Genomic DNA, 23,915 nt, shown 5'->3' with positions numbered 1-23,915 from the left:
TTGGCTTCCAATAATTTTAGCATAGAATTAGACCACTGTCTATTAAAGTTGAACCCAACTTCAGAATAAGGGCCAAACAGGGTGACCAGATTTCACAAAATGAAATACGGACAATCGACAAAAAAGATCAACAAAGGCTACACAGTGTTAGGCCTGTGAAAATTATAAAGTATTGGAAGGGAGGGTGAATGAAAGAATGAAGGAGAGAAAGAAAAGAGATAAATTGGGAAGAAAGAAAAAATTAAAGGGAAAAAAGAATAAAAAAGTTAGAATAAAAGGATGAAAGAAAGAATAAAAGAGAGAAAAGGGTTTCCATCATTCATTGAATTGAATACAGAAAGAAAGAGAAAGGAACGGAAGAAGAATACATGTGTGAAAGACAAAATAGAGAGAAAGAAAAAAAGTAAGAAAAAGGAGGAGGAAAGAAAGAATGAAGGAAAGAAAAATGTTTCCTTCATTCTTTGAAAGAAAGAAAGAAAGAAAGAAAAAAAGAAAGAAGGAAAACAGTAAGGGAGGAGGGAAGGAAGGAATTAAGGGAGAAAGGGAGGGAAAGAAAGAATAAGGGAAAGAATTAGAAGGAAAAATAAAATAAAGAATGAAAGAAAGGAGGAAAGAAAGGGAGGAAGAATGAAGTGAAGAGGGAATGAAAAAATAATGGAAGAGAAAGAATTAAAAGAATAAGGAAAGGAAGGGAGGAGGAAGAAAAAAGAAAGAAAGAAAGAAAGAAAGAATGAAGGAAATAAAAAAAGAAATTTGATAAAGATGGGTAAGAAAAAGGAGGAAAGCAAGAAAATGAACAGAGAGATAGGATCAGGAAAGACAAATATGAAATAAAGATGGATGGAACAAAAACGGGAAGGCAGGAAGGATAGAAGGATGAAGAAAGACGGATAGAAAAGAAAGACAGAAGAAAAAAGGTTCAAACTTCAAGCAAATAAAAAAATCCAATCATCTAACAAAAATTATGATGATATTAGGTGTTTCTCAAATATATTTTTAAAAAATTTTAAAAAAATGTTTTAGAAAGAATAAAATTTCAAAGTTTTGTTTAACTTAAATGTTAGATGAAACATCGCGGCATCATACACGACAAGACTCAAAACAAAAGCTGAAACAACTAGATCTAGTTATGAAAACTCAATAACTTGTTCCACCAATTACATAATTATCTCCAAATCAGTAATCTGAGAACCCATAATGTAATTATACAAATTTCCTGCCAATTTTGTGATTGTTTTGGTGTAGAGAATCTGCTCATGGCCAGCTAGAAGCCTGCTACACAATGGCAGGAGGTCAGTTCATTTGCGATGTATTGGGTTAGCGATAAAATCACCGCAGAACTTGCAAAAGTTTATTTATCGATTTTATTGTTGTCTCTACTTCGTCATCTGTTGGTTATTTTGATGAAAATTCATCACTTTTGAATACAATTTGTTCAATAATCTCAAATACGGGACGTATAGGCGTCCCGGGAAGGGTTTGTTGGGACGCCAGGACAAAGAATTAAAATACGGGACAATCCCGGGAAATACGTGACGTCTGGTCACCCTGGGGCCAAACATGACAAAGATAGAATAAGCCAGTTCGTAGTTCCTTTCTGCGCATGATCAAAAGATTCTACGCATGATCATCAGAAGGTCATTTGTACTAAAGTGACATGGTGCTTTAAAATCTAATGAGATAAGCACCAACTTTGATGTCTCGATTATTCATATATTCTTTTGAATTGTCGTTTTCATTTACATCCACAAAAAACAACAATGCTTCCACGAACGACTGGTTTTCACAGTTTGTCAAGTACATTGTGCAACATGCTAAGATATGCATGTAAAGTAGGGATGCAAAAATACCTTCATTAAGTGTTCATTGGTGTGCTATTCTAGTCACCTGGTCTATTCAATTTCTTCATCCTGCTATGTAAGGCAAGCTTATGTAATACCTTGCTTTGAAATCTGCCTATCATAGTGAAAGAAATGAAAGGTCATTTGACCAAAATTGCCCATGAAGTAACTACGAACTGGTCAATACTCACCTCTTTCCTCCAAGCTCCAGAGTGACCGGTGTTAGGTGCTTTGCAGCAGCTGTCATCACAATCCTCCCTACTACACCACTTCCTGTGTAGAGAATGTGATCAAACTTCTGAGCCAGCACCTCGGTCGTTACCTTCGCATCACCATTCACAACTTGATAGCAGTCCTGAAAAGAAAGGGTACCGGTCTTGAGATAGTGATCAAACTTCTGTCCTCAATTATCTTAGTATCAACATTCACAACTTGATCAAAATCGTGCAAAGAAAGTGTACCAGTGAAAAAATAGGATCAAACAAGCTGATACCTTCTGCTTGATACCTTGGCATCCCATTCACAATTTGAAATCACTCTAAATAGAAAGGGTACCAGTCAAAATATACATGAGAATGTGATCAAACTTTTGTTCTAACAACTCAAATTTTTATCCTGCATCAGCATTAACAACTTGAGAGAAGTCCTGAAAAGAAATGGTAGAATGTAATAAAACTTTTGAGCTAATATCTTCTGCTTGTTACCCTAGCATCCCTATTCATAATTTGAAAGCATTTCTAAATAGAAAGGGTACCAGTCAAAGCATACATGAGAATGTGATCAAACTTTGGTTCTAACAACTTGGTTTTTATCTTGCATCAGCATTAACAACTTGAGAGCAGTCCTGAAAAGAAAGTGTACCAGTGAAAAAATAGGATCAAACAAGCTGATACCTTCTGCTTGATACCTTGGCATCCCATTCACAATTTGAAATCACTCTAAATAGAAAGGGTACCAGTCAAAACATAAATGAGAATGTGATCAATCTTTGGTTCTAACAACTCAAGTTTTTTATCCTGCATCAACATTAACAACTTGAGAGCAGTCCTGAAAAGAAGAGATACCAGTCTTGAGTATGTGATCAAAGTACTGTTCTAAAATATCAGCGGTTATAGCATCAGCATTCACAACTTCATTACATGCCTAAAAATAAGTGATACCAGTCTTGCGAATGTGACCAAACTTCAGTGCTAACTTCTTCCCATCACCATTCACAACTTGACAACTCTCCTACACAGAGAGGGTAACATTCTTGAGAATTCAATCAAACTTTGGTATAGGGGTGTGTTTCATAAAACTTGTTATAATAAATTTACATTGACAGTTAAAATCTTCAATCTCATCCGCTTATAGTAAATTTTTCATCATAACAAGTCATTGTGAAACGGGATCCAGATCTAGCCATGACTCACTCAGCAATTCTGTAAATTCTGTCATAATCATACCATGTGCCAATTGCCGGGATGATTGCACAATTCATGATTTAGATCTAGAAGAAGGCAGGGGGAGGGAGGGTCCTGGGAGGATTTATGATTTACACTAAAATATCCTAGTGGCCGAACTAGGGTTAAAAGGTCAGAAATAAAGAAAACCAATCTAATTATCAAAGCAACAACTCACATTGTCCAGGTACTGTGGAATAAGCCTCTCGTAGAGAAGGGCCGTTTCGGGTGAGAGCTCCGATGGTTTGATGATAGCGGTGTTCCCCGCGACCATCGCGCCCACGAGGGGCTCGATGACCAGTTGGAATGGGTAGTTCCAGGCTCCTATGATGAGGGACAGGCCCAGGGGCTCCCAGATGTTGTAGGCCACCTTGCCCACGGTCATCAGGTTGGTGGACACCTAGGAAAGATACATGTAGAGATGGAAGAAAAAACGAGATTGAACAGTGGTCTAATTGTGCACCAGGGTTCCCAGCTTTTCAAGAATACATTCCCTGATTTTTCCCTGATGAAGTTTGAAAATTCTGATAATTATTCAAACCTATTTCCAGTTTCGCATGTTTTTTAAGTTGTTGCAGTGAACAAGTAAAAAAACACTATAAAAACCACCATAACCAGTTATTCAATGGATATTGTATTGATATGCAACAAAATATAACAGAGTCTGACTGACTACCATGCTTATGACTTTTGGGCAGATCAAAGTTCCCTAATATTTCTAACGCGCACTTTCTAATGGATCATAACTCAAGGCGCTACACATAAACAAAAACATTGGAAATAATCACAATTTAAATCATCAAACATAACATTCATATGAAGAAAAAACATGGCCTTCACTAATATGATTGTAAAGATAGGTAATATTTGACACTTGATTGGAATGTCTTAACCCTATCTAAGCCGGGGGGGGGGGGGCCTCGGAGGCCCCCCCCCCTCAACAAATTGTGCGATATTTTCGCCGCGCAAATTTTTTTGACCGCGCCGCTCGCTGACATTTTACTTTCAAGTCTTGCGCAACTTTTGAGATCAATTTTGCATCACCCGGGTACGTGGTTCCGAAATTACGCAACATTATGTAAGTGCATGTCAGACCAAAAATTGCTCAAAAACGTGATTTTGTGTACAAAGTCAATGCAAATTGTGTTTTCAACCAAAATTCATAAATGCATGATTATTTTTAGTTTTGCTGGTCTAAATGTAATTATTTTATGCTTTTTATGATCACAGAAGAGTCCCCAACAAATTTCATTGAAAAAACAATGAAAAACAAAAGGTCAAAAAACAAAGAAATACATAACAAATTGCAAAAAAACAATACATAAGAAAATGATTTGATATCGCAATTTTTTTCATGTACACTTGCTAAGAACAGCACAAAGAGTTTCTATACCAAGAATTAGTACATTTGGAGCTTTATTTAGGGAGTTAGAGGAAAAAGTATGATTTCGCATACTAATTACGCATAAATTAGCATAATCACGTAATAGCAATTCGCATGAAATAAATTACTATACGATCTTGTAGATTATGTCCCAGGCAACCCGTGTGCCAATTTTCGGCGCGATCGCGCGGTCGACGGCCGAGATCTTAGGGGGGGGGCCTGGGAGGCCCCCCCCCCCCGCCATATGAACTCCCAAAATACCCCGGCCTAGATAGGGTTAAGAGTGTTCATATTCCTGATGATTATACTTACATTGACTGGTTTGATCCAATCTTCTAATTCATTCATGAACTGAACCAGGTCTTTCTCTGCCATCATGATCTCATATGCATTAGATTCAAAGGCTGGCTGTTTAAGGATCAAAATGATATAACATACACGTAAAGAGTTATATGAAAATATAATAATAATAATGATAAATAAATAATATAGGATTCGTATAGCGCACGTATCCACCTTGCTAGGTGCTCAAGGCACTCCAATATTACCCCAGCTAAGCTAGTCTACCAATTCTGGCGCGCACAGCTTTTTGAGGAATTATATCCTGCCGGTACCCATTTACCTCACCTGGATTGAGTGCAGCACAGTGTGGATAAATTTCTTGCTGAAGGAAAACATGCTATGGCTAGGATTCGAACCCACGACCCTCTGTTTGAAAGTCTATAGTCATAACCATTTGACCATGACGCACCCAAAATATTGGACGAGAACAAAAGCGATACAATATACCATTGCCCACACTCTGAAATCTGGTTTAACTTAAATGGTGTATAAACTCTGAGCTAAAATCATGCAAAGCTGAAAATGTAAACAGCACTGGTGACATCATAGTATTCAAGTGGGGGTTGAAACAATAGATCATCCCCCCTTGAACAATAGATTCACAACACAAATCAACAACCATGGTAAAAAAGCTCGTTAACATTTTTGTTTCTCATGTGCTCTCTCTTCTTGCTTTAATGATAAATGCCAGTAGTTGCAGTAAACACTGATTTCATGAGAAAGTCTGTAAAACCAAGCTTAATTGTCACTAAATCATCAAGGATCTATATCTGGCACAGTTACATAAACTGAACTTTGTGAAATCTTGAACTCTACACTAAAAAATGTTCACACTGAAGATCACCAACACATAAAGCGCACGTGGGACAGTGTGTTGGAATTGCTTTGAATGTCGGCCCGATGCTTGACTGGAATCCAGTGCTTATTTGCTAATTTCTCAGCAATTTTTCTTCCAGAATCCTTTGGCACATATTTTTCATTTCTACAAACAGACACTTTGGTGGTCATTTCATTGGATTCTGTATGAGCTCATTTTGAAATCGTTACCACAACTGGCATTTATCTTTAATGATGAAGAAAACAATTACCATCATTTCCTGTCAGTGATGAGTGACTTGATTGCCAAATGAGTTGATAAATTGAACTTGTACCGTGAGAGATTTGTTTCATAGTTGGCTTTCCATAGTTAGAACACAACTTTAGAATGCAGGTCATTTTGTTTAATATAGAATGGATGAGAAAATCCCTGCAATCTGATTGTATGAGAGCGGTACTATCATTTGACTTGGCTGCATACTCACATCCGTAACAATTGCAAAGTGCATATTATCATGGAAGAAGCTCTGATATCCTTCTCCCCCTTATATCCCCCATACAGTATGAAGGACAACGTAATGGACGATGATTGCTCTCTCCCACCCCCTTTTCCCTCATCTTCCTTTCATTTGAGCTTTGGAGCATATCATGAAACAACTGGTCACTGATTTTTCACTGGAATCTGTTGAAAGCTAGTGAAACCCTTGCATCTCATTGGCTAAGAGCAAACTAGTCAGTGAAAATCAGTGTCAGGATGCTTCATTGTACCTGCCCCAGCTGTTAATCTTACCTTTTTCAAATCTTTGTGAATGGCATCGATAAAGTCCTGCCGATGCTCTTTGATCATGCGATGGCAGTCTGAAAGATGTTTGATCCTCGCTTCGTAAGATCGTGTCTTCCCCGCTCTGAATGCAGCCCGCCCTCGCTCGACCACCTGTTAAAAATGAAAGAGTGCATTCATATTCTAAGATCGTCTGGATATCTTTTTAGGATTGCTCTACCCAAGGAAGATTATGAACAGTAGATCTGCATTATATAGGCCTACATATATGCAGGTGTTCAATATTTTTCAAAGAGGGTAGGTATAAAAATAAGTTTTATTTTTAAGGACTTTTTTTAATTGCCACCATGGGGTGATAGCGGTGGGGGGGGGGGGGCGTTATTTCTTTGTTGCAATGGCTAATTTATGCTGTAAAAGCATACATGTATCTCATTTGCTGCATGTAATGAAGAATAATGATTTTCTACATGTATGTTCTTGATTAATGTTTGTGGCAGATCTTTGGGGAAACTTGAGAAAATTTGGTCTCCCAAAGCATTCCATTTTTCAAATTCAAGGGGCTGTTTGGTTGTCTTATGAGGGCAAAACTGCCTGTCACCCTAAGTTTTTCCTACGCCAATTTTTGATAATATACCGGTAGTAAGGTCTTATTTAGGGCTTAAATCAATCCAAGGTCTTTCAAAACCATGGTCTTGCAGGGAAAAATTTTCCTGGTATCCCCTCGCAATTTGCTCCACATATTTTAAAGACTGCTTTGCATAAAGTCTTTACATAGGACTGTACTTAATAGTTGAGAGCCTTTCTATTCTGACCAAAAATGCTATTCTAAATTTGTAAAGCAAAATTATTCCCTGGTCTTGGATGCCCCATTAAAGGGCCTCAATATCCCTTTCAATGAAAATGATGTGCCCTTTAATTCTTTTTCTTTTATCCTGATAGTCCTTTTTCAAATCTCAATACAAATCACAAATTTCCTGCTACTTCCAAGTCATGGCGTGAAAGAGTACAAACTTACCGCCTTTGCATCAAACGTTGCCATGGTAACAGGTCTGGTGAATCCTTGGAAGATGGGAGAATGTGGTAAACGATGAATACACCTACAGAAAAAAAAAATGAAAATGATAAGTGACCTTCTATAGAGTACCGAAGTGATGACGTCACAAAACAACTTTTTAATAGCATTTCAGCGTTTTTAATACTATACATTGTATTTTGGTAGAGCATGATGAAAAACCCCCACTACTACCAGAATTTGGTGGGATTTGGTCCATGGGGACCTTAGATATGATCTCATGAATACATAATTAATCCCACTGAAGTCAGTGTATTATTGGCCTTGCTCTAAATGGTTGGAACCAGGGGTGGTATTCTGTAACTCTGTCATAACTTTTGTCATAAATTTTGTCATTTCTCTCCAAGATGTGACACCGCTATGATTGTCACAAATCGGTATTCTGAACATTGTCTTTTCCCTGTCATATCTCTCAAAGTTCCCGCCCATCTTTTCGGAAGCAATCCAATCAAAATCATCGTTAGTTCCCAGTGGGAGCCCTTCTAGCCAATAGGAATGCCCCGTGACAGGTAGGGGGTATTCCCAATTCTGTTGGTGGCATCGCGCAACTACGCGAATATTGATGCGCTTAATTACAAAGAGAGACAGGGAGCTGTGAAGGATTTTAGAGGAGAAGTAGAAAAATAAGGAAAACAGAGAAAAAAAAGAGAAATTAATATGTAGGGCCTAACTAATTGTAGCATGAAAAAATAATTTTAAAAATTGTCGTGGATGATGAGTGAAACTAATACCACAATCTAATCTAAATGATATCGTTATATGCTTGACATTCAGTCGGCAGGGTATCGGGATATTTGGTACTAAAAGATATGACAAAATTTATGACTGCTACCCCCTGTCATAACTTTTGTCATATCTTTTGCTTGTATAAAAGGATTACGCGCATTAAAGCCGCGTATTTTTGGTGCGCGCCAAAGAGATAAGACAAAATTTATGACAATTTTTGTGACAAAAGTTATGACATCCACCAGAATACCGATTTTGTCATATCTCTGAGATAAGATAAAATATGGAGATAAGACAATGTTCAGAATACCGCCCCAGGACAATAACACATTGACTTCAATGGGGGTAATTATGTATTCATGAGGTCATATCTCAGGTCCCCATGGACTGATTCCCACCTAATTTCGGTAGTGGGGGTTTTTCACCATGCTCCACCAAAATACCGTTTCAAAAACGCTGATATGCAAAAGGTGAAAAATTGATGACGTCACACTTCAGTACTCTACAGGCCTGTATTCAAAGTTGGTTTAAACCTAGTTCATGGTCTAACCCTACGCTGTTTACAATGCAGAGTTACCAAGTCTCACGCATTATGCGTGAGACTCAAGCATTTTGGACTCTTGTTCATCCCCTCAAATCTCTGTCTCACGCAACTATCACAGCCTATCCCCATATACATTGTACACAATGTCTGTGATCTCACTCAGATTCACAGAAAATCTCACGCATAGCTGGTCTTTGAACTTAGCATCTCTGACAATGTATTTTTCTTTACATTTTCTGTGCTCTTTCCTAGTGCTTTGATTGTGAAGACAACTAACTTTATCCCTCCCCACAAAGTTAAGAATGATTTGAGAATCAAATGAGGTACTAAAATGAACCTCTACATTTTGAGATTTACATGTACATGTATGTCACAATTGGCTGTCCATAGTTAAACCACAACTTTAGAGCTGAGTTTACATTAACCCGACTTCAGAATATGGGCCTTAGGGGGTCTAATAACAGGGTTCCCAGCTTTTCAAGAAAACAAAATTCCCTTATTTTTCCCTGATGAAGTTTAAAAGTTTACAAACACCCCATGGAATATGCATGCAGTTGAATTTGTTCGCTTGCCAAATATTGTAGAATTTACTATATACATGTATGTTCAGAGATAAAAATACTACCATGACAAAGTTGGTATTAAATGAAAGAGCGTATTAAGCTCTAAAAGATTGGGATGCTGTTGGGATTAAGGAATATTTCAGGTGGAAGAAAAAGTCATATTTGTGCCAAATGTATTCTATTGTTTTTTATCATATTTTCAAACATTGACATAAATATATAAATGTCAAATCTATAATTTATATTACATTTTCTATCATGATATGTCACTGCTGAACAAAAAGTGTAATCTGAAATGTTTGTGTTGAGAAGTATCTAGCACAAATATGAAATTCCTGTGAATTTCAAAATGAAATTAAACTTTCAAAATCATCATAAAGAATAAAGAGAGAGAGAGAGAGTGGAGGTGTGATCTAGCTCGGTAGATAGAGCGGTGGATTCGTATTCCTGTGATCCGGGTTCGATTCCCACTTGGTGAGCTAATGCCCTTTGGTATTAAAGGCATTAATCCTCATTACCAGGTCCTTCGAGGACCTTAAGCCGTCAGTCCCCTGGTTGCTTGCTTACATGCATTCATGCTTTCTTAGCAATAATAAATAATAAATAAATCCTAGGTTTGTTGGCCTCAAACAACCTCTGACCACACTTGTTTAATAAACTTGTTCAAAATTTTAACTTGCCTTTGAATGGTCCAACCGCTCTTGATCGTCGAGAGATATCTGATAGAGTTTCTTATCGGGTGCCACATAGGCTCTTGTTAGCAGTCTAAGATTACAAAACATCAAATATGAAGAGAAGGAAATCATTAATTAGGATAAGCATACATGTAATATTTCTGGGGGGTGTTTCACAAAGATGTAAGTGCGACCTAAAATCAAGCTTAGCGCCGATGCGAACATGATAATAGAGTTTTAACTAAGAGCAGTGAACGAGAACGGCGTCGCATGCATCGGATTGTTCGAGTCAACATCGTTGTCTGCCATTGTTCAATATAGATGCAAATATTAATAGATTTCACATCCACATGAAAAAGCGTGATAGCCAGCGGGTCATGACACGCTGCCCGACCGGAAGATTTGGCGTACCGTCGCCTGGCGACCTGGTCGAGTGATGCAAAGGTGCAAATTGTGCACACTTGCCATTTCACTCACTTTGATTCCTTTTTACGTAAGTTTGGATATATATACAGTGCGTCCCAGAATAAACGAAACCGAGATTTAGCGATTATTTATCATAACTTAATCATAAATAGAATAGACAAATTACCTACCAATTTAAAGCTTAGAATCTCCTCTTTCATCTGATATTACTTAGATTATTTCTCATTCACGCATGAGTGAGCAAAAACAATTTGAAGAAAGGATACCAAAAACTCATTTGGCGGGGGTTATATGGGTTTCAAAAAGAAAACCACATTTCTGAAAAGTTCAATATCTGCTCTTTAATTTGGTACCAAAATTACAAAAAATGGTCAAGAAATAAAAAAGTTCTGTTCATTTGAAATAAGGCTTGTATTTCCATAATTTCATGAGATAAACGTGTTTTCATCGGTTTCCCACAGAAGCTTTCGATGGTGAACAAAAAATTTAATGCATGGCTGATCGTCAACAAAACAGAGTGTCGAGAGAGTTTGAAAGCCATCCTGGAGAACCTCTTCATTTTATGAAATTATTGAAATTCAAGCCTTATTTCAAATGACCAGAACTTTGTTATTTCGTGACCATTTTCTGTAATTTAGGTATCAAATTAAAGAGGAGATATTGAACTTTTCAAAAATGTGGTTTTCTTTTTGAAACCCAGATACCCCCCGCCAAATGAGTTTTTGATATCCTTTCTTCAAATTGCATTTGCTCACTCATGCGTGAATGAGAAATAATCTAAGTAATATCAGATGAAAGAGGAGATTCTAAGCTTTAAATTGGTAGGTCATTTGTCTATTTTATTTATGATTAAGTAATGATAAATGATCGCTAAATCTCGGTTTCGTTTTTTCTGGGACGCACTGTATATACATCGATATATATTTTGGAGATCAAAAAGCAATTTCAAATATGATAAATTCATATAATGTATCGCACAACTTACATTGATTTTTTGGAAAGTCACTGAAAACTGTGTTTCAGAAGGGAAAGGTTGATCTTCATGCTAAGCTTGAGTGGTTAAAGCGACCTTTTATTGACAAATCATGGTGAAATCAAGGCTTATCTCGGAACAGAGAAGGGATTCAAGTCTTTCACTTGGCTGCATGCCTGAGGGTGTTATGTAATAGACGGTGGCATGTCTGGGAGGTCTGGAGGAGAGCAATAGTAAGTAGACTGACCAACCAGAAGTAAACTGCGTGTTTTCATGAAACATGTACCTTCACAGTGGTTTATTTATTTGGGGTTAGCAATCAAGAGACCTGCTTTGAGTCTAGGAATTGGGAATGTTAGAAACTGGAACTGCGATGATCCGAAGTACGTAAATAACCATCAAGAGTTCGGTCAAATTCGTGCTTATATAGCATTAGTCCGACGGGCCCTCATGACGGACGGATTATATTATGCAAGTCAATTGGCCTTTTGCAAATTTCGCATTGTTTCAATTTTCCCATGATTTGTCAGTTGCTGGGCCCTTTAAAATGACGTCACTCACGTACACCTCGACTATGATTTAGGAGAACCGTAGAATGGAAGTGGCGAGGTTCTCGATTCTGATAGTGGACGTGTGTGAGGACCTGAGGCATATGTCAGGTCAAAAATGATGTCATCTCGTACAAGTCTTTTATGTATGTTCTATAAGTGCTCATTATATGCGCATAAGGGCAAATCTTGAGTAGGTATGAATCTAAACATTTCAGAGATTCATAACTACATGATTTTGAAAGTTTAAATTTTCATTTTGAATGAAAAGGAAAGTCAAAATGAAATTACACTTTCAAAATCACGCTTCTGTATGAAATCACACACATGACCCACATCTTTTGACCTCTGACCTTGAACCTGCATATTGGAGACAGCAAATGACTGAATAATTTTGCTGAACACATGTGGACTACAGCCCGCATACAGTTTATGCAGGCTCCGTCTTCAACAGGAAAAACACTCATAATTCACATCAAATGAAATTAGAAATAAAAGCTAAATGAAAATAATCCATCTATAGGCAATGGACTTTGCGTTTGTATAATAGACTTTACTCTCCAATTAACCAAGTAATCACATGACTCTTTGGATGAATAATAAGCCATGACCACTTCCTCTGTTTGTCACTAAAACAGTACTTGCCTTTTATACCTAGGCCAACAAGCAATGCCTATTTTGCTTCATACATTGTACATGTACATGTACATCATTAACCCTACAAAATGGAATCATATCATGGGCCATGGGATAATGTACGTTGCTGAGAAAAGTTGTTGCTTAAAATTTACACAAATTATCAAAAGCATTGTTGTACAATCAATCATATTCATCACTCAACAGCTGCTGAATAATAAAGACCATACAATGTGTACAACCATGCATTCAAATTTAAAATCAATCTGGTTGTTATCAAAACAAGTAGAGTGTACAATATACTTGCGTTTTTTTCTCGACTATAGCTCTCTGGTGATCAACTCCATAAATGTATCCAGCTCGAAATTAATCACGATAACATGACAGTACTTTCCCCCCAACATCAAGTAAAATAACCTGCACAGAGCACCTCAGCAAATATATTCAAGAGTGAGGTGCAACATGTCAGACTATGTTTTAGTCTGCATTTGTTTGTAAATATTATTATATATGTTGGCCTTTTTTACCACAACCTTTTTTATGGAAGTCACCAAACGGTGGATACTCAGCGCTCAAATCCACAATACAGTACGACAATACACCACAGGTGGTATGTACCTACAGGAAGATGGAGGGTGAATTCACCCAGAAAATCGGGACCCCTGGAGATCCATAGCGTGCAAATAACAAGGCGAGCTTATCAAGCCTGCACGGTACTTACACCGCACATTGTACATATCAAGTACAGTGTTAACTTCTTGAATACGCATCACAAGATAACTAGACTGCTGTGATTTTCTTATCAAACACTCATAGTACAAAGTTGACTGTTGATAATGGTTCATGTACATGTAAGATCATTGGAGTACATGTAGATCGTCAAGGACAAAGCTTGTACCTCTTCCATTCAATACTTAGTTATTGATTAATTAGCTTCTATCAGGCAAAGAACTGAAATGAACTATGCATTACATTTTGATACAGCTCTGTAATTGAACATGTTGTCATGTCTTCACACACATGTAGGGCAAGGTTTCCGGACAACAATAATTATAATGGCTGGATTCATTAGCCCTTTTTTGCCTGAGGATACGAACCGCTGCTGGTATTACCATGGCTTTAGCTGTGCTGCCATATAGGCGATGAAGCATTCAAGGAATTTCTTCCTGCCGGGTACCCATTCACCTTATCTGGGTCGAGAGCAGCACAATGTGGGTATATTTCCTGCTGAAGGAAAATGCAACATGGCTGGGATTTGAACCTAGGTCCCTCAGATTGAAAGGGTGTCAAAACCACTAGACCACGACTCCCCTAGCACAATGTACACGCAGTAAACAATGATCTAATGAGAAATTTAAAATCTGAGACAGTGACATAGATACCTGTACATGTAGAGGGGCTAGATAGAGACCTCCATGTTAAGATAATTATTTGTTTTGTGTTTGATATTCTCTGCTAGAGTCCAAGTGGATAAATAAAAATCATGCCACTAACACAAGAACCAAAGTAAAAGGGGGGCTAAATTTTGTTGGAAGTATTAGGAGAAAGCATTTAGAAAATGTAATTTACTATACATTTTTCCATAATTTATCCAATAAATTTATATATGATAAGAAAGCCCAGGAAACACTCTACAAGTTTGCTACACAACATTTTCTTTCAAAATGATCAGATAAAAAGTTTAATATGGCACTCTAAATAACAGAGTGTATTATACTGCGTAGAGGGGATCACTGCTAAAATAATGCAACACACAGGGGGTTTACAGGTAAAGGATGAAGAGTTAATACATTTCATTCTCTGCTAGCGATATTTATGATGAAAGTGTGGTGATAGCTAGGTAGTGGTTGTGATGATGATGTGCACAGGCTGCGGAAACGGGCAATCATTCCGCTGCCCCTGATGCGGTGAGGGTGGTGGCAGTGATGTTTGTGGAGATGGTTATGAGGATGATGATGAAAGCTAAGATGATGATGATGATGACGATGTTCATGATGTAATGATGATGTGATAATGATGATGATAATGATTCTGATATTGATGATAAACTGTTGATGAAATGATGATAATTATGTTGATGATGATATTAATGATGATGAGGATGAAGCCTGGTGGTGATGATGATAATGATGATACAATGATGGTGATGACCCAGGGGGGGGGGCACTCAGTATATAATACATAGTGGGTATGCAGAGCTGCAAACCTGAATAGGAATATTTCAGTATTTTTAAAGTTGAAAATCAGTATGTCGGTGAGGAAATCAGTAATTTAAAACAAGTGGAATGCCTCTGGCCGTCTCACCTGCATCGCGCGATTCAACATAGTAGCATTGCTGATTTTGAAAACTACTATAACTCGCACAAGATGTTCAGTGATACTTGGTTACTTTTATTTCCACGTTTTATGACTAGACCAATACAGATAGGATGGTAATTCAACAAATACCCCCAATGTGGCCAAAATTCACTGACCTCACATGACCTTTGACCTTGATCATGTGACCTGAAACTTGCACAGGATATTCAGTGATACTTAATTACTCTTATGTCCAAGTATCAAAAGTCAAATCAATAAACTTGCAAAGTTATGATGGTAATTCAACAGATACCCCCATTATGGCCAAAGTTCATTGACCTTTGACCTTGGTCATGTGACCTAAAATGCGCAAAGGATGTTCAGTGATACTTGATTACTCTAATGTCCAAGTTTTATGAACTAGACCAACACGCTTTCAAAGTTAGGATGGTAATTCAACAGAAACCCCTAAATCGGCCAAAGTTCATTGACCCTAAATGACCTTTGACCTTGGTCATGTGACATGAAACTCTACTAGGATGTTCAGTAATACTTTATTAACCTTATGGCCAAGTTTCATGAACTAGATCCATATACTTTTTAAGTTATGATGTCATTTCAAAAACTTAACCTCAGGTTAAAATTTGATGTTGACGCCGCTGTCGGAAAAGCGGCGCCTATAGTCTCACTCTGCTATGCAGTTGAGACAAAAATACCATAGGACAACACATAAAGCTGAAACTTTATAAATCAGTATTTTATTTTTCTAACTTTTCAGTATTAAATACTGAAAATCAGTACTACGTGGCAGCTCTGGGTGTGTGCTGTGGAGGGAACCCCCATTTTACACTCAAATTTCCGTTCCAAGGCACAGCATTTTTGTCTTCTAGAGAAAAAGGACAAAGAAAGCCGTTCAAAAGCATAGCATTTTCTTTTCATTGAGAAAAAAGAAAAAAAGAAATCCGCCCCCACGCTTCGCATATTTTTCGTTACGCAGTTAAGGTCGCATTGGTCAGCTACAATGAGCTGCAATTTTGGTGAAAAGTGGCCGCAGAACGCTATCCCGTTGTTTCTGGAGATTTATTCAACAATAGCTGACATTTTACTGTAATCCCCATTCATGGTGAGTGGAGCCAACGTAGTTCAGCGGAACAACCAAAATACAGAGACTGAAGCTTTTGGTCTAATGATGATGCTGGTTGATGATAATGATGATGGAGCAAAAAATGAAATAATTGTGGTGGCATCATGATGACAGTCCGACATGCATGTGATGATTATCAATCAAATAATGATTATCGATGATATGGTAGGGTTTTTTTTATAAAGATTCTTTTACAATTCAAAAATCAAACCAACAAATTAGTAAGAGACAATTATTAAAGAGACAAACATCAAAGTTAATACTAGCCTTATGCCATGTAAAATTGAAATAATCATGAAAAAATCAAGTTCATTGGAAAGTCAAGAAAATTGAAAGAATTCAGCACTCTTTATGATTTTACTCTTAAAATAGGGAGGGATATTAACATCACCCCCCCCCCCCACTACCACCAACAATACATGTACATACAGATACTGACATGATGATTCAAGGATCAGTATAGAGGCTGATAAAATAACGGTTAAAAGCTACTGAAATCCTTCCATCTTATTGGCTTCCATAGAGATGCATAATTGCATATACAGTGTATGCATTCACACGTTGGCGATCCGTTCTAGGGACCCCTGTTTTCACAAATGTTTGTAGTTCCGAAGTCTGTTCCGAGGACCTTCCTTTTCAAAATAAGCTCATTCCAAGGCCCCCGTTTTTTTGTCTCGCCTGCGGCACACCCCCACCATTTTTTTGGTCAAGTGCCCGGGGGGAGGGGGGGTGGCGCTTACATTGACGAGTGGATACCATGCGCGACCCCAAAAACAAGTAAAAAGCATGTCTTTTACAAGATAGGGCACATTACGTACGTAACGTAATAAGGGTGTAAAAAACACTACTAAAATAATGAAAAAAGGGTATCTATTTCGCTAGGAAATAACGTTTAGGGTCAAATTTGCGAGGGTATAAACTATCAAGACTAAAATGTTTTATAAAGGGTGTACTTTTTGCCCCAGGGGTCAGCACTATACGTGTTTAGAGTACGCTTTGCGCGGGTTGGGCTGTACTAAACCCAATGATGTTGGTAAAGGTAAATCCGAAGACCGACGTCCGTGTTTGAAATATCGCTGTACTTGTTTTATAGGGGTACGATTAGGGAATACTTGCCAAAAACTTAGTATCGTTTTTTTTCCGATACTTGTTAAGGGTAGGGTTTCACACACCAATTTTCAGAATATGGAAAATACGTGTTAAGGGTGCTTTTTGAGATCTCATGGTCGCGCATGGTATTCACTCGTGAATGGAAGTGCCCCCCCCCTCCCTCTCCAGGCGGCTTCTAGAGAGTAAAACAGTCGCGTAACGTTGGCGAAGAACAATAGGAAACAAGATGGCAGCGTAAATATCGGGCAAGTCTCTGCCGTCTTGTCATGATATTTTTCTCATTTTTTTAATGAATTCTTGTTTAGAAATAAAATCGATTCTGGCGCAGAAATGTCGGAAATGGAAGTTGCATCCCATGTACATGATTTAGGGCTAGATCTTTTAGAAGGAAAGTAGAAATCTTGGGGCGAAAGTTTCAGGTTTTGGCGGCCTACACACACATGAATGGATAGGAATACCAGGCTTCATTGAGTCTATGAGAGTAACCTTACGTTAGTAAATGATTTTTACTCTCTACATAAGCCGCCTGGCTACCCCCCCCCCCCCCCCCCCCCCCGGGTTAGCGTCCAAGGCTTTAATGCCTGTAACCCAGGGACCAGGAGCTCACCGTGTATACTCATGGGACAAGGGTATAGATTATGGTTATGAATCACAACAAAATGGCCGATCGAGACTGGGGTAGAAGGGGAGAACTTTTCGTTTTTTTGAGGTTCCAGTCCGTGCCCTGATGTCAGGATACTACCACTTGATAGACCTTCATCTATATTATCGTGGTAAGTGTATAGACCCTAATTTCTGTTTTCACCATTTATCTTGCTAGATATTTTGACCATAATCTACCCTTGTCCCTTGAGTAAAATAAACGGTGAGCTCCTGGGCGCCGGCCCGCGAAGCGGGCCGGTGCTCCCTGGGTTACAATGCATGGGGAGTAAGCCTACGTAGAGTAGATGAATTTTACTCCTAAGAGCAAGAGGCTACTTCAGAACTCGACATGTTGAGCACCGCAGCTGCCGCGAAGCTCGGCCCGCTACTAACTAACCCAGAGGGCTCCCGGCCGTGTAGCGGTCGGGAGCCCAGGATCGTACGTGCAATTTGACATACTCACCTGACAAGCGTGGAGTATGGTCAAAATAATTCTCCGAATTAATAGTTAAAACAGAAATCAAGCACTTACCACAATTATATGGATGATGGTCTAACGAGTTGTAGTTTTTCTGACATCTGGGCACAGACTGGAATCTCAAAAAACGAAAAGTTCTCTCCTTCTTCCCTGTCTCGATCGGCCATTTTGTTACAATTCATAACAAAAATGGCCGATCGAGATGGGAGTAGAAGGAGAGAACTTTTCGTTTTTTGAGGTTCCAGTCTGTGCCCAGATGTCAGAAAAACTGCCACTCGTTAGACCATCATCCACATAATCGTGGTAAGTGCTTGATTTCTGTTTTAACTACTTATTCGGAGAATTATTTTGACTATACTTCACGCTTGTCAGGTGAGTATGCCAAATTGCACGTACGATCCTGGGCTCCCGACCGCTACGCGGCCGGGAGCCCCCTGGGTTAGCTACTAACATGACTAAACTACTAAAGGCCTGGTCACACCGCCCGAACGTTGACCGTTATTAGAGCGGTCGTGGAGCAGTAGCGGGAGGTCGAATTTTGCTCACAAAATTGGGGGAAAAAATCAAAAAAAAAAAAAAAACAATCAAAATTGAAAATGGTGAACAGAGTGAGCGGTGATGATTTTTTCCTCTCCGACTCCGCTCCACGACGACAGCTCCAACGCTCGGGCGGTGTGACCAGGCCTTTACTAGTTTAGACACCGCCTGAACGTTGTTGGAGCAGTCGTGGAGCGGAGAGGCCTGGTCACACCGCCTGAGCGTTGTTGGAGCGGTCGTGGAGCAGAGAGAAAAAAATCATCACCACTCGCTAGGCCCTAGGATACCCAAATTTTTTTATTTTTTTCTTTAGATTTTCGTTTACGATTTTTTCCCCAATTTTGAGAGCGAAATTCGACCCTCTCTCCCTACCGCTCCAACAACGCTCGGGCGGTGTGACCAGGCCATACTGATTAAACGGCTTGCTAAATCGAGAAGCGGTACGGTACCTCTCTCCTGTGTTCTTCCTCCGCGCCGCTCACTCATTCAATGAACAAGGTTATAATATAACCTTGTTCTCAGTTATATCTCCTTGTGTGACAAAATAAGGGTGGCAATGTTTGGCTTATTTTCTCTTTTTCTTTGGGGCAAATGCTTGATTTTTTTACACTGACAGTTTCCATTAGACCTGTTAATTCATACTGCTTGGCTCTTATTTAAATTTGATTCTTTATATTAGGAGTGGGCTATAAATGGGTGATTTTTGGTTTTACTGTGGGAACAGTTTTTTTGTGTTCCTTTTACCTTATCTCAACATGAAATGACAATATTTTTTGTCTCGGGTCCGAGAAAAAAGTGTGCCGGGCCAAAATCCAAAATGGCCGCCAAAACCACCCAAAATCACAGTTTTGGCCACAACTTCTTTATTTGGTGGTCTTTTTCTCTGGTTTTGGTGTCTATTCATATGTTTTAGGGGGCAGGCAATTTGTTTTTCCTATAATTAGCACTTTTAAACCATTATTTGTAGAGTTAAAAGGTAATTATACCTAAATTTTTCAATTTTTATAGCCTTTTTTCAGACAAATGTAGGTTTTATTGTCCTGGGGTTCTTCGATATTAGATGGTACGAGGTCAACAATAGCAAGCAGCTTCATAGAGCTATATTGCTTTTATTCCTCTACTGTGGGTTTTACGGATATTTGTGAAATATATCTTATTAAATAAAAAAATGTTAATTATCCATAGGGGCAATACAGTATACAATGTACTGTTACTGTACATACTTCACTGCATATTTCCATGCATTGACCAACATGACATATGACAAGGCCTGTATATAAACTATAGTGTCATAGAAATAAGCTCTTAAAGTTTAAAATTAGATTGTGAATTGTGAATTTGATTGCTTGTCAGCTGATGTACATGATAAAACCAGCAACGTGAATTGCACATAAAATATCACATATCATATACGTACATCACATATCTACATGTAGCCATATCTTCTTCATTTGGAGGCTTTTTTACCTGGTTGTGGTGTCTAACTGGCCTATGTTTATGGGGTCAGGTAACTATATAATCATGGTAATGTTGATCAACAGCCAATCAGAACCAAGGATTCCATGTAAGTTACCATTAAGTTAACATAATGGTAAATTTTTATGCAACGGGACCCAGAATATCTACAGTGTAAATGCCATGATGTGGGGTTAATTACCTTTCTCCGCCCCCTGAATTAGCATATTTGACAAAACATGTCCTCAGTTTCTGAGACAAAACACATCTTCAATTTCTGAGGCATCTAATTCTAAACCTAAGAGGTCATTTCTACATGTATAACACTATAGTTTATACATGCCTTGTCATGGTGGCCAATGCATTTATGCAGTGCAGTATGTACAGTACATTGTATACTGTATAGCCGCTATGGATAATTAACATTTTTTTTTATTTAAGATATATTTCACAAATATCCGTAAAACCCTCAGTTAGAGGAATAAAAGTGATATAGCTCTATGAAGCTGCTTGCTATTGTTGACCTCGTACCATCTAATATCGAAGAACCCCAAGATGATAAAATCTACTTTTTGGCTGAAAAAATAGGCTATAAAAATTGAAAAATTTAGGTATAATTACCTTTTAACTCTACAAATAATGGTTTAAAAGTATTAATTATAGGAAAAACAAATTGCCTGCCCCCAAATACATATGAATAGACACCAAAACCAAAGAAAAAGACCACCAAATAAAGAAGTTGTGGCCAAAACTGTGATTTTGGGTGGTTTTGGCGGCCATTTTGGATTTTGGCCCGGCACACTTTTTTCTCGGACCCAAGACAAAAAATATTGTCATTTCATGTTGAGATACATTACAAGGAATAAAAAAAAACTGTTCCCATATTGAAATTACAAAAAAAGTATTTTTGACCCATGTATAGCCCACTCCTATTTATATCATTTATTCTTAATTAAAAATAGAGATAAAAAAATAAAAATTTTCTTTCCATATAACTTATAATAATAATAATAATATACTCATTTATATAGCGCAGAAACTATGTGCATATATTCTACTACATAACTTTCCACCAATCGAGGGCGTACACAAAAATATGCCCAAAATTCAAGTTTTTGAGCGCTCTGGTGAATACAAAAATTATTCCCACATTACTAATGATAAATAAATTGCAACTGTATGGAAATTAGTAATTTTGGTCACAAAAGTGATATTTTAATAATTTTTTAAAGTGTGTGCTCTATACAGCATTGGCATACCATAGTCTAGACAGCTGGCAGCCGTCTGTTTCGAGTTTTTTAACATTTTTTAATTTTTTTATTTCTCCTCGTCGACAGACGGCTCGCTAGCGTGTCCCCGCCATTAGGGGAGGTACAACGCAAAATCCCCCCGTCGGGGCTCATCGATTGTTAACTTAATGAAAAAACTATATATAAAAAGAAGCTTACCAAAATGCAGCTTGTTATTTCCTCTAGGCATTAATTGGCATCAAAGTGGTAAAAAATCAATTCGAAAGGAACAAAAACAGTGACTTTCCTCGGCTGTCGTGTAGCTCCCAATTCACTCGTTCCTCCGAAGTCGATAATGTACACAAACATATGAGGTGGGATGAACTTCCGGGTCAACTGCTTATCGAAACCGTTGGCCAATCAGATCATCTCTTTTACGTCAGGCTTATGAATATTAATATTCTTTTCCTTTTCAACGTTTGCTCGCGCTCGCCAGGCAAGCTGATAAAACTTCAACATCCGGGCACTGTATATGTGTGACGTAAAGGTCATGGGGCGGAGTCTAACTTTCGCCGGCCACTTTTCATGAATAATTCATTATCAAGATGGCTGCCCACTCTCCGAGTCGCAAGTGTCAACTTTTAGAGACAATCCTCTGAATGCCAGTTTCAAAGCGGGAATTTAGGGTAAGAAACTGTCGTTACTTAAACATTATCACCTAAAGGTGCATATGAATGCACTGTTTGTGTAAAATATCACGGTATTGAGGAGAAAAACAAGAAATTAGCCGTGGCCATTGAGCCCCCGTACAGACGACGGTTAAACTTCGGTCTATGCACTCATTCAATGAACAAGGTTATAATATAACCTTGTTCTCAGTTATATCTCCATGTGTGGCAAAATAAGGGTGGCAATGTTTGGCTTATTTTCTCTTTTTCTTTGGGGCAAATGCTTGATTTTTTTACACTGACAGTTTCCATTACACCTATTATTCATACAACTTGGCTCTTATTTAAATTTGATTCTTTAAATCATTTTTTTCTTAATTAAAAATAGAGATCAAAAAATGAAAATTTTCTTGCCATATTACTTTCCAACAATAGAGGGCGTACACAAAAATATGCCCAAAATTCAAGTTTTTGAGCGCTCTGGTGAATACAAAAATTATTCCCAAGTTACTAATGAAAAATAAATTGCAACTGTATGGAAATTAGTAATTTTGGTCACAAAAGTGATATTTTAATGATTTTTTAAAGTGTGTGCCCTGTACAATATTGGCATACCATAGTCCTACCTGTAGTCTTGTAGATTCACCACAGGCAAGGTGGTAGCAGTGAACAAGTGGGTCTATGCATGCTATGTATTTGGTGAGTGAAGCCAGCGAAGTTCAGCTGAACAACCAACATAACAGAGACCGAAGCTTTTGGTCTAACCATAGTCCTACCTGTAGATTCTCCACAGGCCAGATGGTAGCAGTGAACAAGTGGCGCCGCTAAGCCTAAGCTAAGCCAAGGTACCGTACCTTGGCTTACGCGCCTACCGGTACCGGGGCGCGGGCAGATAATCGCAGCCATGGCACTGGCAGCGGCGAGTCAGTTTATCTTATTTTTTTCAAGGAAAGCAGTACAGATCAGCTAACACTCATAAGTCATGGAACGAAATGACAACAAACACAATAGAAAACTAATTTCATCAACTTCAAATTTCCGGTATGGCGCAAACATTACCAAATTCTGACAACTTACAGATCAAAACAGGGCTCCCAAATGGTCAAATTTAGCTCTTGCCAGGTATACTAACTTAAAGCACACGACACAAATTATGTTATCGCTAGATGGCGCTGTTTGTTTGATTTTTTTCGAGGGTACCGTGGCCGAGTGGTCTAAGGCGCCTGGCTATGCATGAAAAAGTCCGGGGTTCGATCCCAGCCGCGGCAGCTATGCCCGTGAGGAAGGTATTTAATCTACAATGCTCTTTTATCCTGCTTTAAAATAAATGGAAATGCTATATGCATTATTGGTGACTAGGTGTGAACTTGTTTTAAAAAAAGTTATTCCAGCAGGAACACGATCTACAGTACAGTGCGTATTAAAAAAAGTTTACACTTTGAAAAAGGTGTGGGAATTTAAAAAATATAAAACATGTGGATAATATTTTCACATACAATCTTGGGTTTGGGTCTCATCTATCCAATAAAACTAAATTTTTGACAGAATGTTACACCTGAGTGAGCACTGTCCATTTCTGTTAAAGC

At 38.2% G+C, this 23,915-nt stretch overlaps 1 protein-coding gene across 2 annotated transcripts in view; it reads right to left on the bottom strand.

The window, feature by feature from the left end:
* LOC121417280 (aldehyde dehydrogenase family 3 member A2-like) overlaps nucleotides 1-23,456 on the bottom strand; it is a 38,262-nt gene extending 14,806 nt beyond the window's left edge. The window contains exons 1-7 of one of the 2 annotated variants that reach the window (XM_041610923.1): nucleotides 23,407-23,456; nucleotides 10,192-10,276; nucleotides 7,622-7,703; nucleotides 6,616-6,759; nucleotides 4,980-5,075; nucleotides 3,462-3,683; nucleotides 2,033-2,196 (exon numbers count right to left, since the gene is read on the bottom strand). In XM_041610923.1, the coding sequence (XP_041466857.1) occupies nucleotides 2,033-2,196; nucleotides 3,462-3,683; nucleotides 4,980-5,075; nucleotides 6,616-6,759; nucleotides 7,622-7,703; nucleotides 10,192-10,259 (776 nt within the window). In that variant the 5' untranslated portion in view covers nucleotides 10,260-10,276; nucleotides 23,407-23,456. Of the gene's footprint in view, nucleotides 1-2,032; nucleotides 2,197-3,461; nucleotides 3,684-4,979; nucleotides 5,076-6,615; nucleotides 6,760-7,621; nucleotides 7,704-10,191; nucleotides 10,277-13,301; nucleotides 13,319-23,406 lie in introns of those variants that run through there. The other variant, XM_041610924.1, reaches the window with a different exon arrangement.
* Between the last annotated feature and the right edge of the window lie 459 nt (nucleotides 23,457-23,915).

This window comes from Lytechinus variegatus, chromosome 6, assembly GCF_018143015.1.
Source record: "Lytechinus variegatus isolate NC3 chromosome 6, Lvar_3.0, whole genome shotgun sequence".
NCBI lineage: Eukaryota > Metazoa > Echinodermata > Echinoidea > Temnopleuroida > Toxopneustidae > Lytechinus > Lytechinus variegatus.
Note: the sequence above shows the minus strand (reverse complement) of the source record. Positions and strands in the feature narration are given on the sequence as shown.